General features: G+C 42.0%; 1 protein-coding gene across 1 annotated transcript in view; it reads left to right on the top strand.

Moving 5' to 3' along the window:
- The window catches only part of PTPRF (protein tyrosine phosphatase receptor type F), a 139,160-nt gene that overhangs the window by 110,454 nt on the left and 14,849 nt on the right, over nt 1–13,857 (top strand). Inside the window, exons 7-17 of the mRNA XM_056532436.1 lie at nt 4,400–4,669; nt 4,750–5,331; nt 5,452–5,585; nt 5,781–5,925; nt 7,627–7,932; nt 8,992–9,185; nt 9,571–9,597; nt 10,598–10,715; nt 11,714–12,292; nt 12,385–12,482; nt 13,522–13,775. Of these exons, the coding sequence (XP_056388411.1) occupies nt 4,400–4,669; nt 4,750–5,331; nt 5,452–5,585; nt 5,781–5,925; nt 7,627–7,932; nt 8,992–9,185; nt 9,571–9,597; nt 10,598–10,715; nt 11,714–12,292; nt 12,385–12,482; nt 13,522–13,775 (2,707 nt within the window). The remainder of the gene's footprint in view (nt 1–4,399; nt 4,670–4,749; nt 5,332–5,451; nt 5,586–5,780; nt 5,926–7,626; nt 7,933–8,991; nt 9,186–9,570; nt 9,598–10,597; nt 10,716–11,713; nt 12,293–12,384; nt 12,483–13,521; nt 13,776–13,857) is intronic.

Consider the following 13,857-nt stretch of genomic DNA (forward strand, 5'->3'; position numbering starts at 1 on the left):
TTTCATCTGAGAAATTTCCCTGAGCGAATGCAAATTGCAGAGTATGGCCGCCCCTTCTGAACCCTGGTGTGTGATCGTCTGAGCACCGAGCCCTCTCTAAAACCACAGTCCAGTAATGACATACAGTCCCCTCAATCTATCCAGAGAAGCCAAATCATTTATCTTAAATATAAGAGGTGAAATATAATCTAAAACCAGGCCAGAAATTGTCTAAAGAATGTCAGGACCGAGGGTTGTGCAAATGATTCCAAGTCACCGGAATGGATCCCGTCTTCTTTAACTTCTTCGACTGTTTTAAGTATAACGCAGCTGTCATCGAAACAAGTGGAAGCAAAAACAAACCTGGTGAGAGTGAAAACCTCTGGGAGCCAATGTCTACTACAGAACCAGTGCACAAGCTTTAATTTTCTGATAGGTTTATAATTTAGATGCAAAGAGAATTCAATTTGAGACTTATTTCAGTGGAAAATGAAGAGTCATCTGTCATTGTTCTCACTTATGCAGCAGCAGTTGAAGGAGACAGACGATAGCTATTTACTGCATTGCTTTAGATGATGGCGCAGTGTCTAGCATACACATTACCAGAGAAAGGTTTGGAAAGGGAGTAGGATGTCCAACACTGTACTTAGTATACTTTGGTGAAAACCTTGAATGATGTTTGGGATTGAAATAAGTGGGTGCATATGGGTGGACTTCCCTGCACCTGCAGATAGTGCTAACATCAGACATCTCCCAGTATTGTAATATCAAATATATGAGTAATTGATTTGTTTATAACATACACATTTACCAAAGTGTTAGGAAATTTCCATGTCAGATAGTAAATGTCAATTGTTCTACATGCTCCCTGTAAACCCTCAGATTTGGAAATAATAATGTGATTTGTTAGTCTTAATATTTTTAACATTGGGTGACCCTTCACAAATTTAATTTCCCAAGTTCATGGGGACTTTTCAGCTTTTTTTGCTGCTATGGTTTAGAGATTAGCTTTCAATTGGCTAGATCTGGTAATGCTGAGTGGTGTCAGGGCTTTAAAGAAGTAATATAGGAGATTATAAAACGTCTATTTGTCTTTTTTGCATATCAGTGCAGCATATGCTGTTACCACAGAATTAGATGCACCTGTGTATACCTATTTTAGTAGAAATGGATCCATGGGTTGTCTGCCATCCAAATTCCATTTTCCACTTTGATATGGTTTCCCAATGCAGCCTACATTTTTCCATAATGCCCTGCTCTGTGTCCTAAATTCAGAAAGTTAGATATATCAGTGTCCCTTAACTCGCACTATACAGTATCATATGAAATGCAGCTGTGTTTCTTTTTCTTTTTGCTACCTCATACACACAGAAGAGCAGAGTCACAGGGCACTAGAATCTGCACACAGCAAATAGATACAGGGGGTGTATTAGTTAAAGCTCTTGTACGGACTACTCTACTACTATATCACTGCACTTCTGGTACTGTAGATAGAACATACAGATGAACAAGGAGGGTGAGGCTGGGTTGGGAGAGGTCTCAGAGCAGCCAGGTGGGATATGATTGGTAACACTTAGTAACACATGAGAAGAGACTACATCCTGTCTACACATTTGGGCATGTAATTTATTGGCTTCTAGACGTGTGATCACATGACCCAGCTGCAGTAGTGGACTGTATAGATGCAGCATAGCTGGGAAGACTGCAATAATACAGAAGAGTCAAGAGTTTGCATTATACAGGCACAAAAAATACATGTGTGATGGTCTTGTCTGCTATCAAGAGAAGGTAAGTTAGGTCCCCAAAACGCTTGATAGATAGAAAAAAATAGTTTTGGAGTTACAGTATTGGTGACTGAGGACCTTCCTTCCTTTGGGTCTGCAGAAACATGTTTTGGCTCTATTTTCCGTATGTGACAATTCTTCTCTATGAAGGGTGAAAATTACAATAAAGTTTAGAAATTAGAATTCCAACAGGGAGAGAATCCTTCACTGCTCAGATGAGGTAAAGATGATAACTGGCTCAAAAATTGTACATAATACTGGAATCTAATGGCTCAGAATAAGGATTAATCTGTGAAAGTGACCACTAAGACACTCTACGGACTGGACCATCAATCACCACTTTAAAGAGGCTTACCAGATAGCAAGGCATGACATAAACCTATTTCATAGTGATATTTCACAGACCAGGAAGGAATCTTCTATAGGTAATTCAGGAGCGCTGTGTCTATCAAATGAGACACCGTGGGATTGACTTACAAAATATGTAAAACTCTGAACTTAAACAGTTCTTACATTTCTCCGTGTATGAAAGGGAGATAATCAGAGGTGATTGACGGTGTTCTCCTGGCTCAGAAATCTCCGACCCTTCTCTGATCGAGCATGCAAGCCCGGCTTATAGCCCTTGATATGAATATCATTTCCATCCGAGAGCGCTAATGTCTCTTGAGGATTGTACATTATTCTTTTGTCTTCCATTATCTGTAAAGAACTGCCCTCTAAACTGTCCCACTGAGCTCAGTGCCAAGCCAAGCACAGCACATCCACAGTACTGCAATAGGTACAATTAACACTTCTATTACTGTAAGCTCCCAAACTCTGCATTGACGCTTTATGGTCTGCTGGTCCAGCCCAATTGCCTCAGACATTCATGTTCATTGTTGACAAGATTGGCAGCATTTTGGCATTGCTTCATGTTCAAAGAAGTGCTACATTAACAAGTGAGCACCATGTAGCATAAAACATTGCATAAAAAACAATATATAATCTAGTAAGGTCACCGTAAACCATTTGAACTAAACAGATACATCCCTTGTACTCCCAGGTGTTAAGCAACATGTAGACAGCACACATACTCCACCATTGCCTTCTACTTCCAGAGATGGTTTTCTTCATAAAATTATATGCATCAGTAAACAGAGAAACGCACATTTTAATCCTTTGGATGCTCATTAGAGAAAATGCAGAATTGCACTTTCAGCTCCTCTACAGTCAGTAAATACCATAAACAGTCACTTTATATAAAGTCTTTACTAAACTAGCTTTTTGGAGCAGACCCAATAGTTCTATTTGGCAGAGCTCCCTGCTTCCCTCACTCTCTTCCTGTGGATTCATCTGAGATGGATGAAAGGTGATGCCACTGTCCGTGGTGTTATCAGGATGGCACAGCAGCTCATGCCATCTCTGGGGATGGAAGGAATGGGATTGTGTAGCCAGTTAATGCACTGAGGTCACCAAAGAGCGCAACATGAGATGCGCCTGGCGAATTGGACATTACCGATCATGGGATTGGGAAATGTATCCCGTCTTCTGAGCACCACAGGCTGTAACTGCACGCTAATGCCTGCTGAATTATTAAATAGTCCTTAGTCTTCCTCCCGCTGTTGCTCTGCACTGTGCTTGTCTAACCCTCTCACAATGAGGGAAATTGTGGTCACCAGAGGGACTTATAGAGCTCGATCACCTTACTGCAGAGTGTGGATCTTCTGTCCCACTGCTCCCTGCTGCCCCGACTCAGCATTTGTTAGATGCCATAATTGTATGCTAGTATTTTACAATAAGTCTTCTAGAAGAATAGACAGACTATAGCAAGGTATCAGTAGTGTAAAATACACCAGACATGGTTACATGAGGATGAATAGTTGGAAATTGTTTATTTTAGCTTAGGACAACACTGTCCCTGCACAATAATCCTTGGACTCTGATCTTGCCTTATTGCATGCCCAGATGCCTTTCCTGGAATGACCAAAGCATGGTCTGTCCCTTTTGAGTATTATGGATTCTCCTATCTCCGTTTTGCACTCCTTTGTCTACCCTCCTCCTGTCTGAAGCATGCTCTCTGAATGCCCACCATCCTCCGTCCACCGCCTGTTGTCCTCACCTGCTCTTCCACGATGAGACGGCTGGACAACACCTTTAACTTTGCAAACCTTGGCCACCATGGAAGCTATGAAGAGGTCTACAAGGAAAATAAGGAAACACCATCCCGCTATAACCATTGTCATCTTCATCGGCCTCATCCAGGGAAGGGCTGGAGGAAGCCCCTATGTATCTGCTCTTGCATCTCTATAGATGAAATAGATTCAGAAGTCAGAATTCTTTAATAAAAAAATGTTTTAGAGCTAGAAGTGTGGACGTAGTCAGGCCAAGTCTTTTACATTCAGCATCGGGACGATGTTTTCATGGGTCTGTGCATTTGGTAATTAAATATGTGATGTTGTTCTGTGCCATGAAGTGATATTGAAGTCAATGTTCTGAACTTCCCTCCACTTTTATTTATTACTGGAAGACAACCGTCTTTTTTATCAGATTGAACATCTTACGTGTTTGTCCATACTTTTTTCAGTATTAAGATAAAGTACTTATTGATAAACTTCCACTTTTAGATTTTGACCCATCATTTTCTTGGCTCTTTGCAGTCCGGCGGGTGCCTCCGCGGTTTTCTATTCCTCCCAGTAGCCATGAAGTCATGCCAGGAGGCAGCGTGAACTTAACCTGTGTCGCAGTCGGTGCGCCCATGCCTTATGTAAAGTGGATGGCCGGTGTAGATGAACTTACCAAAGAGGACGAAATGCCCGTTGGACGTAATGTTCTTGAGCTGACCAATATTCGTGAATCTGCCAACTACACTTGTGTGGCTATTTCCTCTCTGGGGATGATTGAATCTGTTGCACAGATTACTGTGAAAGGTAAGCCTTTGTTCACATAGGGAGAAAGACAGCTGGACTATCAAAGCCATTACATTAACTTTTTTCTTGATTTCCTGCAGCATTGCCAAAGCCGCCAGTAGCTGTAACGGTAACAGAGTCGACAGCCACTAGTGTCACATTGACGTGGGATTCTGGGAACCCGGAGCCACTTTCCTATTATGTTATCCAGTATAAACCCAAAGCATTTGAAGGGTCTTTCCAGGAAGTTGATGGTGTCGCTACAACTCGCTACAGTATTGGTGGGCTCAGCCCTTACTCTGAATATGAGTTTCGTGTCATTGCGGTTAACAACATTGGCCGTGGACCTCCAAGTGAAGTGGTAGAAGCTCAGACAGGAGAACAGGCTCCCTCAGGTCCTCCTTTGAGAGTCCAGGCCCGCATGCTCAGTGCAAGTACTATGATAGTTCAATGGGATCCTCCCGAAGAAGCCAATGGACAAATAAGAGGATTCCGAGTATACTACACTTCAGATCCACATTTATCTTTTAGCATGTGGCAAAAGCACAGTGTGGAGGACAATCTTTTGACTACTATTGCAGGATTAACCACTGGGATCACATACAGTATCCGTGTGCTGGCATTCACATCAGTGGGTGATGGGCCACCTTCAGAGATGGTCCAAGTCAAGACACAGCAGGGAGGTGAGTGTTGGATGGATTACAGAACGTTCACAGTCTTTTAGAGTAATGTTGAGGAATACTACCAAGTCTCTAACAGAAGTTTGAAGCTTTTCCTTTTCATTTCTTTCTTTGTCATCACAGTTCCAGCACAGCCAACTAACTTCCAGGCAGAAGCTGAATCTGACACAAGAATTATGCTGACCTGGCGCTATATACAGCAAGAACGCATCGTCTCGTATGAACTTCTGTATTGGGAAGGTCAGGATGGGCCACAAGTGAGTGACACATGAAGCCACTTATCTGCACAGAACTACTACACAGTACTACATCCCCATCATCTAATGTTCTGGAATAGTCTAAATACCTTTCTTTTACATAGTCAGTAGCAGGTCATTGTGTTTCATTGATTACCAGCTTTATCTTCTCATGTCGATTATTGATGATATTGGTTTTAATATTTTATATTTCAGCAAAAAATAACATTTGCCCCATCATCATTTTACGCTGTTGAGGGGCTGAAGCCGGACACACTGTATAATTTCCAGCTGGCGGCCAGCTCTTCTATGGGGCTTGGGGTTTACACACCAGTGATCCAGGCTAGGACAGCGCAGTCCAGTAAGTGTCTTATAACAGTGTAGCACGTATGATTGATATAGGCCTGTATATCTCTGTACATAAGTATCTGTCTACATGTTGGCTCGATGGATGTGCCTGGTGTTGTCCACACAGAGGTAAGTTATAGCATGAGGTGCTTATTATTTCAGTTCCTGCCATCCATTAATTAAATTACATGTGCACTCTGCTGCTTTCCTACATGTTAGTCTTATGGCACCAAACTATTGGATAGCAGATTGATGAGATTTTATGTAACTGTGATGAGACAGCATGGTTAAGAACACAGCGCCTGTCTCGCCTGATGCTACATCTTTACATACTTATAAAGTTGCCACAACTAATCCTTTAAGTTTAGTTTTTAAAAATCTAGTTTTTATTGGAAGTATAAGGAAGACAGTATCTGATGAGGCTGCTATGAATGCATGTCAGAAATCAAGTCAAAACAATAAGAAAGGAGCCTGTTCTACATAGAAGGTGATTGGTATATTATCAAATGCTATAAGTTTTACTACAATGGTGAACGGAATTACACGAAGTCCCATGCAAATCTATCAACATTGTAGTTACATTTTAAGTGGAACAACAAACAAAGGAGATAATGGACTCCTCTGTGGCAGAATCCCAGAGTCTGATGACTATTTAAGAAGGCTTTGGTGGGGTGCAGGCTGGTATCTCAGTAGCAGAACCATTAGTTACCGTACATATCTATAAACCAAGTGTTTCCATTAAACTGGCTCATGTTTACAAGGCTAGAAGCCGAAATGTATCAGAGTTTACAAAACATTTACAAGTATGGATGCAGAAAGCTTTTCGGGAGTAGAAGTGGAGTAAATGTCACAGATTTTATTGAGCATAGCCACCATTTCTGCATGTTATCTTCAAGGCTGACATTTTAGTGTGAAGCATTTAGTTTGATAGAAACTTGTGAAGCTGATTGGGCAGCCAATGCCAGGACAGAGGACACATCGTTGAATGTGTAGCATTTTTAATTTTTTGGGGGATATTTTTAATGTTCAGTAATTTTTTCTTCTAATTGTTTTAGTATTTGAAAACCTTTTCTCTGTTGTGTCCCATTGTAACTGGGAGTCAGGCGATGTCTCCTCTTAGTAATGATTGAGGCTGATGAGTAATGAGAGAAGCTGCTCAGAGGAGGCTTGTGAATTGCAAATTTCATTTTCATTTCTCCATATCATGTCAGATCCCTTCCTGCTGTATTTACTGCATCAGATTATGTTTTGCTCCTCATTTATCTGGTCTGTTACCGAAATAGCCTGAGCAGATATAATCCACAGTCCATAAACCTTCTTCCCTGCCTCTGAATACAGATATCAGTGGCCAAAAATAATACAGCCAGAAAGATAAATTTTTGTAAAGTTGCCTTGTTGACATCACTGGGGTTTGACCATTGCACCCAAACTGGATGCATACATCCTTATATCCAATAATTTATATTAATAAGAATTTGGTAGAAATACTACAATAATGTGTGGGGGTGCAGTTCCTCTGGAATATCAGATCTCATCTGTGAGCTTGTCTCTGGCTTCCGTCTAACATGCAAAAGATTATTAGTTTCTTCAGCATAGGTCACAATTGTGGTGTGTGGATCGGGCTATTTGGTAACAGTATTGCAGACCATTTTATTTTGCATCTACCATGTTCATCTCCTTCCCCCTTGCCTGCATTATTTTTTTTCATCCTCAGCACCATCTGCCCCACCGCAGGATGTGGAGTGTGCCAGCCTTAGCTCCACCTCTATCCGGGTAAGTTGGGTAGCTCCACCAGTCTCCAGCCGCAATGGAGCTTTAACCCGCTACTCTTTGGCCTATCAAGCGGTGGCCGGGGAGGACACATCCCGACATGTTGTGGACAGTATCCCACCAGACGTCTCCAGCTGGGAGATCAAGGACCTGGAGAAATGGACAGAGTACAGAGTTTGGGCGCGAGCTCATACAGATGTAGGGGCTGGGCCTGAGAGCCCCCCAGTCATTGTGCGGACAGATGAGGATGGTAAGTGTCCAGGACCTGCTCTCACCTATCTGCACAATGGGATGACTCTTTAACCTGTTCTTTATCTCACTCCTTTCAACTCTCCTGAGACACAGTGGATGGGGGGGGGGGGGGCACAGAAAGTCTTTTGCACCTCTAAGCTTCCTACCTTTTCTTCTGTCTGAATTTTCTCCTGGTCTTTACTTCAGCGATGAACTGTCTCTTACAGCATTGTTCGTAGTGACGTCAAAATAAATATATATTTTGTCCAGTATGTCTACATTCTATCCTGTATTCCCTCATGGAACACAGATACCTCTGAGATTAGTTTAGTTTGCTCTGTGGATACAAGTTTTTATTTATTCATGTTGCTGTAAATCCAATCTGAAAAGAAAAAATTCCACAGCTCAATGAGAAAATTTATTGAAAGCCCCATACACATAGGAGATGTATGGCTGGAGAAGTTAATTGATACACTTTGAAAGGTTAATTTGGGTTGATCAGCTGACCAGAGGAGCGGGCTGTGCCAAGATAATCCAAGGCCCATTATGCCCATAATCTGAAATTTACAGTTCCAAATCTGTGATGTTTTTTCTTAATACTGTAATTACCAATCTCTTGTGATGTAACACTTTTTCTCGAACAGTGCTGGGCAGTTTGACGTCTTTTCTCTGTAGTCTAGGACCTACCAGTAGAATGTTCTATTTTAGAATTTCCATTCACTTTCCTAAAATTATTTCCTTGAGTAAAGTGTTTCTACATGATTAATGCAGCATATGAGATTGGGAAAGTCTTGGTTACAGTCCTGCCGAGCCTCCTATCCCTTCTCTGCCGTCAGGGGAGTAACCGTTTTTGCCTTGCTTGGAGTTATTTGAAACAGACTAGTTGCTAAGGACAACCTGCCTACAAAGTATCCACGGCAATCAGACTGTCACACAGGTTTCAGTTGCTCAGTTTAAAGCTGGACCAGCTCACACCATGTCATTCACCATCTCAGGATGCACTATTAATCAGATTTTTCTGGCTGGGGACTTGATGGGTGCCCTTCTCAGATGTACTTTGTTCTCTGTCTTGCTCCAGTGCCCAGTGCACCACCAAGGAAGGTTGAAGTCGATTCGGCAAATTCCACATCTGTACGAGTGACCTGGAAGTCTCCACTTCCTACCAAGCAAAATGGTCAGATACGTGGCTACCAGGTGACTTATGTGCGCTTGGAAGGGGGAGAGCCTCGAGGAAACCCTGTTATTAAGGACGTCATGTTGGCAGAAGCTCAGGTAACAATGCACAATGACCTCTTTTTTTCCTTTTGGTAATGCTATTTGTATAATGCCTGAACAATTTCATCCAGAAGTTACCGAGATTTGGACATAAACAGTTGGATCTTCACTGGTTGACCCTTTCATCCTTCTCTCCAACCAACTAATCCAGTCTATATTGCAGTACTCATCCAAGATGATCTGCAATGTGAAGCATGTCCCTCCTTGTAGAGCTAATACCCAAGTATCCTCCCCATACTCATGACCACACTGGCATAAGATGTGTGAACCTCCCGTGTATCCCGGCATGATATCTCGTTCCATCTTAGCATCTCTACTGTTGTAACCCTGTGACCCTTTTCCTGCAATCCCCACTTACCCCTCTTCTCTCTGTCCCTACCAGTGGAGACCAGAGGAGTCTGCAGATTACGTGAGTATACTGTGTGACATCTGTGGGCAGAGTGCGTGATCGCATCGTGTCTGCAGAGAACAGGGCGGGGCTGTCACAGACCCATCACACGTAAAGTGGTTTAGTTATTACACTTTGTAGACTAGAGTCAAATTATCCTTAAAAACTAAAATTTGTTTCCATATTATCTTTCCAAAAGTGTGGTGTCTAGTGGTTGAAATCTTCTGCACTCTGCCACCACAAAAAGATGGGAAAGCTATAAAAATTGTGTTATTTCAAGAAGGAATTGTGGTCGCTTTATGGCTTTTTTTGCACAGCAGAGTCATAAAGGAAATGATAAAGAAGCTCATGTAAGAATCATTGGCCCTAGCAGTTCTGTGACGGCCCCTCCTGTTCTTGTTCTATAATCATCAGCTCAATGATGGGATTCTGCAATCTTTAACCTTCTGGACACATTATCTGTTCCTCCTCTTCCTGTACTTCCAAGCTTGGAGAGAGGCAGTTCTTGCATGGAGATCAGGGTCTGGTGGGACGTCAGGACTTGGGGGTGGGTGATCGGTTCCGGCAATCCGTGTTTCCTCTTCTTCTGTGTGGTTGTGATTCTCAATGGATAATCATGGGGCGCAATAATTATGGTCACTGTATAAATTGCATTTCTCTCTGTCTCTCTGGTGTTTTCCTCCATTACATCAGGACATAATTCTGTTTTTTGCACCAGACATCCACATTTACATTTTACTCATTGCTGCATTGTCGGGCACTTTCAGGATTGTTAAGATCTTCATTGATAATTATCCTACAATACTTAGGAATATTCTTGCTCTCCAAACATAAATGATGTGTAGCGCACTGAGCCACTTATCCACTCGGAGCAAGTTCCTAACCTTTGAAAGTGCCATTTGTTTTAATAGACCGCACCATTACATGGTGCTGCAGCTCCCCCTCCTGTCTGAACCTGGTACATCAGAAACACTTTCTAATTCCATTTTGATTTTATGGTTTTGCTCTCTCCCAATTTTAGGAAGCCCTGATAACTGGGCTATCTCCAGAAACCACCTACTCCATCACTGTTGCGGCATACACTACTAAAGGAGATGGTGCAAGGAGCAAACCCAAAGTCGTCACCACAACAGGAGCATGTGAGTCACATTGCAAATAAGGAATTTTAGTTACTATGCTACACCTTATCCTTTTTTTTTTGTTGTTGTTTGTGTCTTAGATTATAAATCTTACATAGCCGTCTCTTCACTGAAAATAAAAAGAAGCTACACTATATTTTCCTGTTGTATAATACTTTACTTCTAATTTGTAATTACTGGAGTGTGGGAAAAAAATTCTTAGAACCATCAACAAATGGACTTTATTATTACTCTTTTTGTCATTTTGAGTTTGGCCGATATCCACGGATGTTTGGCTCCTCAACACATGAACATCAACCAAAGTCTGATGTGTATTGGGATAAATAAATCTGTATTCCCAACATGGACATTTAAAGAAGCGGGCTATGGGGGGGGGGGGGGGGTATTGTTATTCGAAGGTGGAACATTACTTTGCTACATCCTATCTAATCTGTTTGCTTGAAAAATGTCATTATAGCCCTAACTCTGCATAAAAAAAATATTCACTGGGAAGCTTTGGGATTGGTGAGAAGATTTCTATTGAATCACTGGGAGTCTCTGACGCAGCTGAGAAGCTTTTAGACAGGCAATTTATAGACTGAATGAGGCTCCGTATCATCTAATGATGTTACATAATGAGACTCATTTTATTTTCTTGGGGGGTAATGAATTGATAAGCTGCATCTGCATATGACAGTCACATGTGGAGCTGCATTCACAACTCTGCTGGCTGTCACTTAGAGCACCATGCTGACAGATACAAACCATACGGCACAGCTGAGATCCTGTGATACATGATATTGTAGGGGGGGGTGAGACCACAGCACAGACACTGGACCAGCAAGATTCTGCAGCACAAGAACTAGCAGGAAACCAGCAGATTTGTGAATGCAGCTCTGATATAGCTGGAGTGAATACATGATAGAAAAGTAAAATATGTAATGCATGGCTGTAATGCTGGAACCATAATGCTTAAGATGGAGACTTCATGGGTAACCAGACATTTGTGTGTATTTCAGTGCCCGGGAAGCCGAGCATAGGGATTAGCACAACCACTCAAAACACTGCGCTGATTCAGTGGCATCCACCAAGAGAATCGATGGGAGAGCTTCTGGGCTACCGCTTGCAGTATAAACGTGTGGATGAGGAGAGATTTATCACTATGGACTTTGGAAAGAATGAACATCACTACACGTTGACCAAACTACACAAGGGTGCCACCTACATCTTCAAACTGTCTGCCAAGAACCGGGCTGGTTTCGGTGAGGAGGTTGAGAAGGAGATCTCTACTCCTGAGGATGTACCTAGTGGCTTTCCACAAAACTTGCAAGTTGTGGGATTGACCACCTCCACAACAGAACTGTCTTGGGACCCTCCAGTACTGTCAGAACGCAACGGAAAGATCACAAACTATACAGTGGTTTACCGGGACATCAATAGTCCCCAAGATATGGTCAATGTCACGCGAGACACTCACATTACACTCATCAACCTCAAACCCGATACTACATATGATATCAAAGTCAGGGCAAGGACAAATAAGGGGCTTGGGCCTCTAAGTCCCAGCATACAGTCCCGCACCATGCCGGTGGATCAAGGTAAGGCTCACTTGAGAACAGTAACAGGAGTGCCACATAGTGAGTGTATCCCCAGAGATATGATACCAATTGTTTTTCTCCTCTTTTTACAGTATTTGCTAAGAACTTCAGAGTGAATGCTGTGATGAAGACCTCAGTCTTGCTGAGCTGGGAAGTTCCTGACTCTTACAAATCAGCTGTGCCTTTCAAGGTTGGTCTTTTAGGACACCACCACTGCTTCTCTGTAATGTTTTTGAGTTGGTTTCAGTGAACTTGATTTTGTCATACAGGGAAGGTTTTAAACCAAGTGTCCACATAGGTGTGACCATTGTCAGCAATCATAAGCTTGCTATGCACCTTCAGAAACGGTCGGCCAGACGTTTGTTCAGCCGACAGCTGTTCATCCCGATTCCCCCATAACATATGAAATGTTAAGCCAAGCACTCATGTGTTCTAAATGGAAGGGAGTTTTAAGCCTCAGACTCCTTTGGCTCCAAAAGGACAAAATTATTGAGAAATCTAACAGATGCCGACCCTTCTCTTCCTTGACATCTTCTATTGGGGAGAGTCAAGGGGTCAAAACTATCACTGGGAGAGAAAAAGTCTTCTTAAAACTTGACAATTATTAATTATTTTTTAAGATATAGGGACAAGTTTCTTACACATGTGCAAAACCAACAATAAATGCACAAATAAAGTAAAACCACAAATTGCAAGAAATAAAAGGTATACTCTAATTTCACAATCAATCAATCAGTATATCGGGTATATAGATTCAATTGGCTGATGCTGCCCCATGTATAACACAGTGACCATCACACATATAATCCATTTTGGGGTTTATTAGGGGATAGATCACAAAAGTGTTAAGTATAAGACAATTCTTGCATTGACAGCATGTATATTAACAAAATGCATTTTAACCATGCATTGATAAGATACCATAGGTCTAGAATTGGACCACTTACTCAGGTCCTTAGGCGGTCCCAGTAGAAGAGGGTCAAGAGGTCACCATATATATTCAACAAATGTCCTGTCCTGCTGTTGGGTTCAGATGACTTTTTTTCTAATGTGTTTAGGGAGGCCTGTACTATTTATTGTATAATTCTGAGTGAACAGGATTTGGAAACAAAAACAGCAAAGTATTTGTTTCTGCAAAGTAATTGTGATACTTTAGCCCTGTTTTCGCACGATTGTTCACGTTTTGCACCATAGCCCCATCCATTAATGCATAATCTTATCCGCCTTAGATTCTATATAACAACCAGAACGTAGAAGTAGACGGTCATTCCATGCGCAAGCTGATCAACAACCTTCAGCCAGATACAGACTATTCCTTTGTACTCATGCACCGAGGCAGCAGTGCTGGCGGCCTGCAACACCGAGTTTCCATCCGTACAGCCCCCGATGTCCTGCAGAGCAAACCCTCATTTACCAGCAAGTATATGGAGGACAGAAAGTTTACTATTCTCTTGCCACGAGTACAAACTTCTTCTCCAGTGAGGTAAAAGGCTTATGTTCTATTCTATTTCTATTTCATAACTTCAATAAACTTTTTGTGCAGCTCATGTTTATTGATTTTAACA

The sequence above is a fragment of the Hyla sarda genome, chromosome 7 (genome assembly GCF_029499605.1).
Source record: "Hyla sarda isolate aHylSar1 chromosome 7, aHylSar1.hap1, whole genome shotgun sequence".
NCBI lineage: Eukaryota > Metazoa > Chordata > Amphibia > Anura > Hylidae > Hyla > Hyla sarda.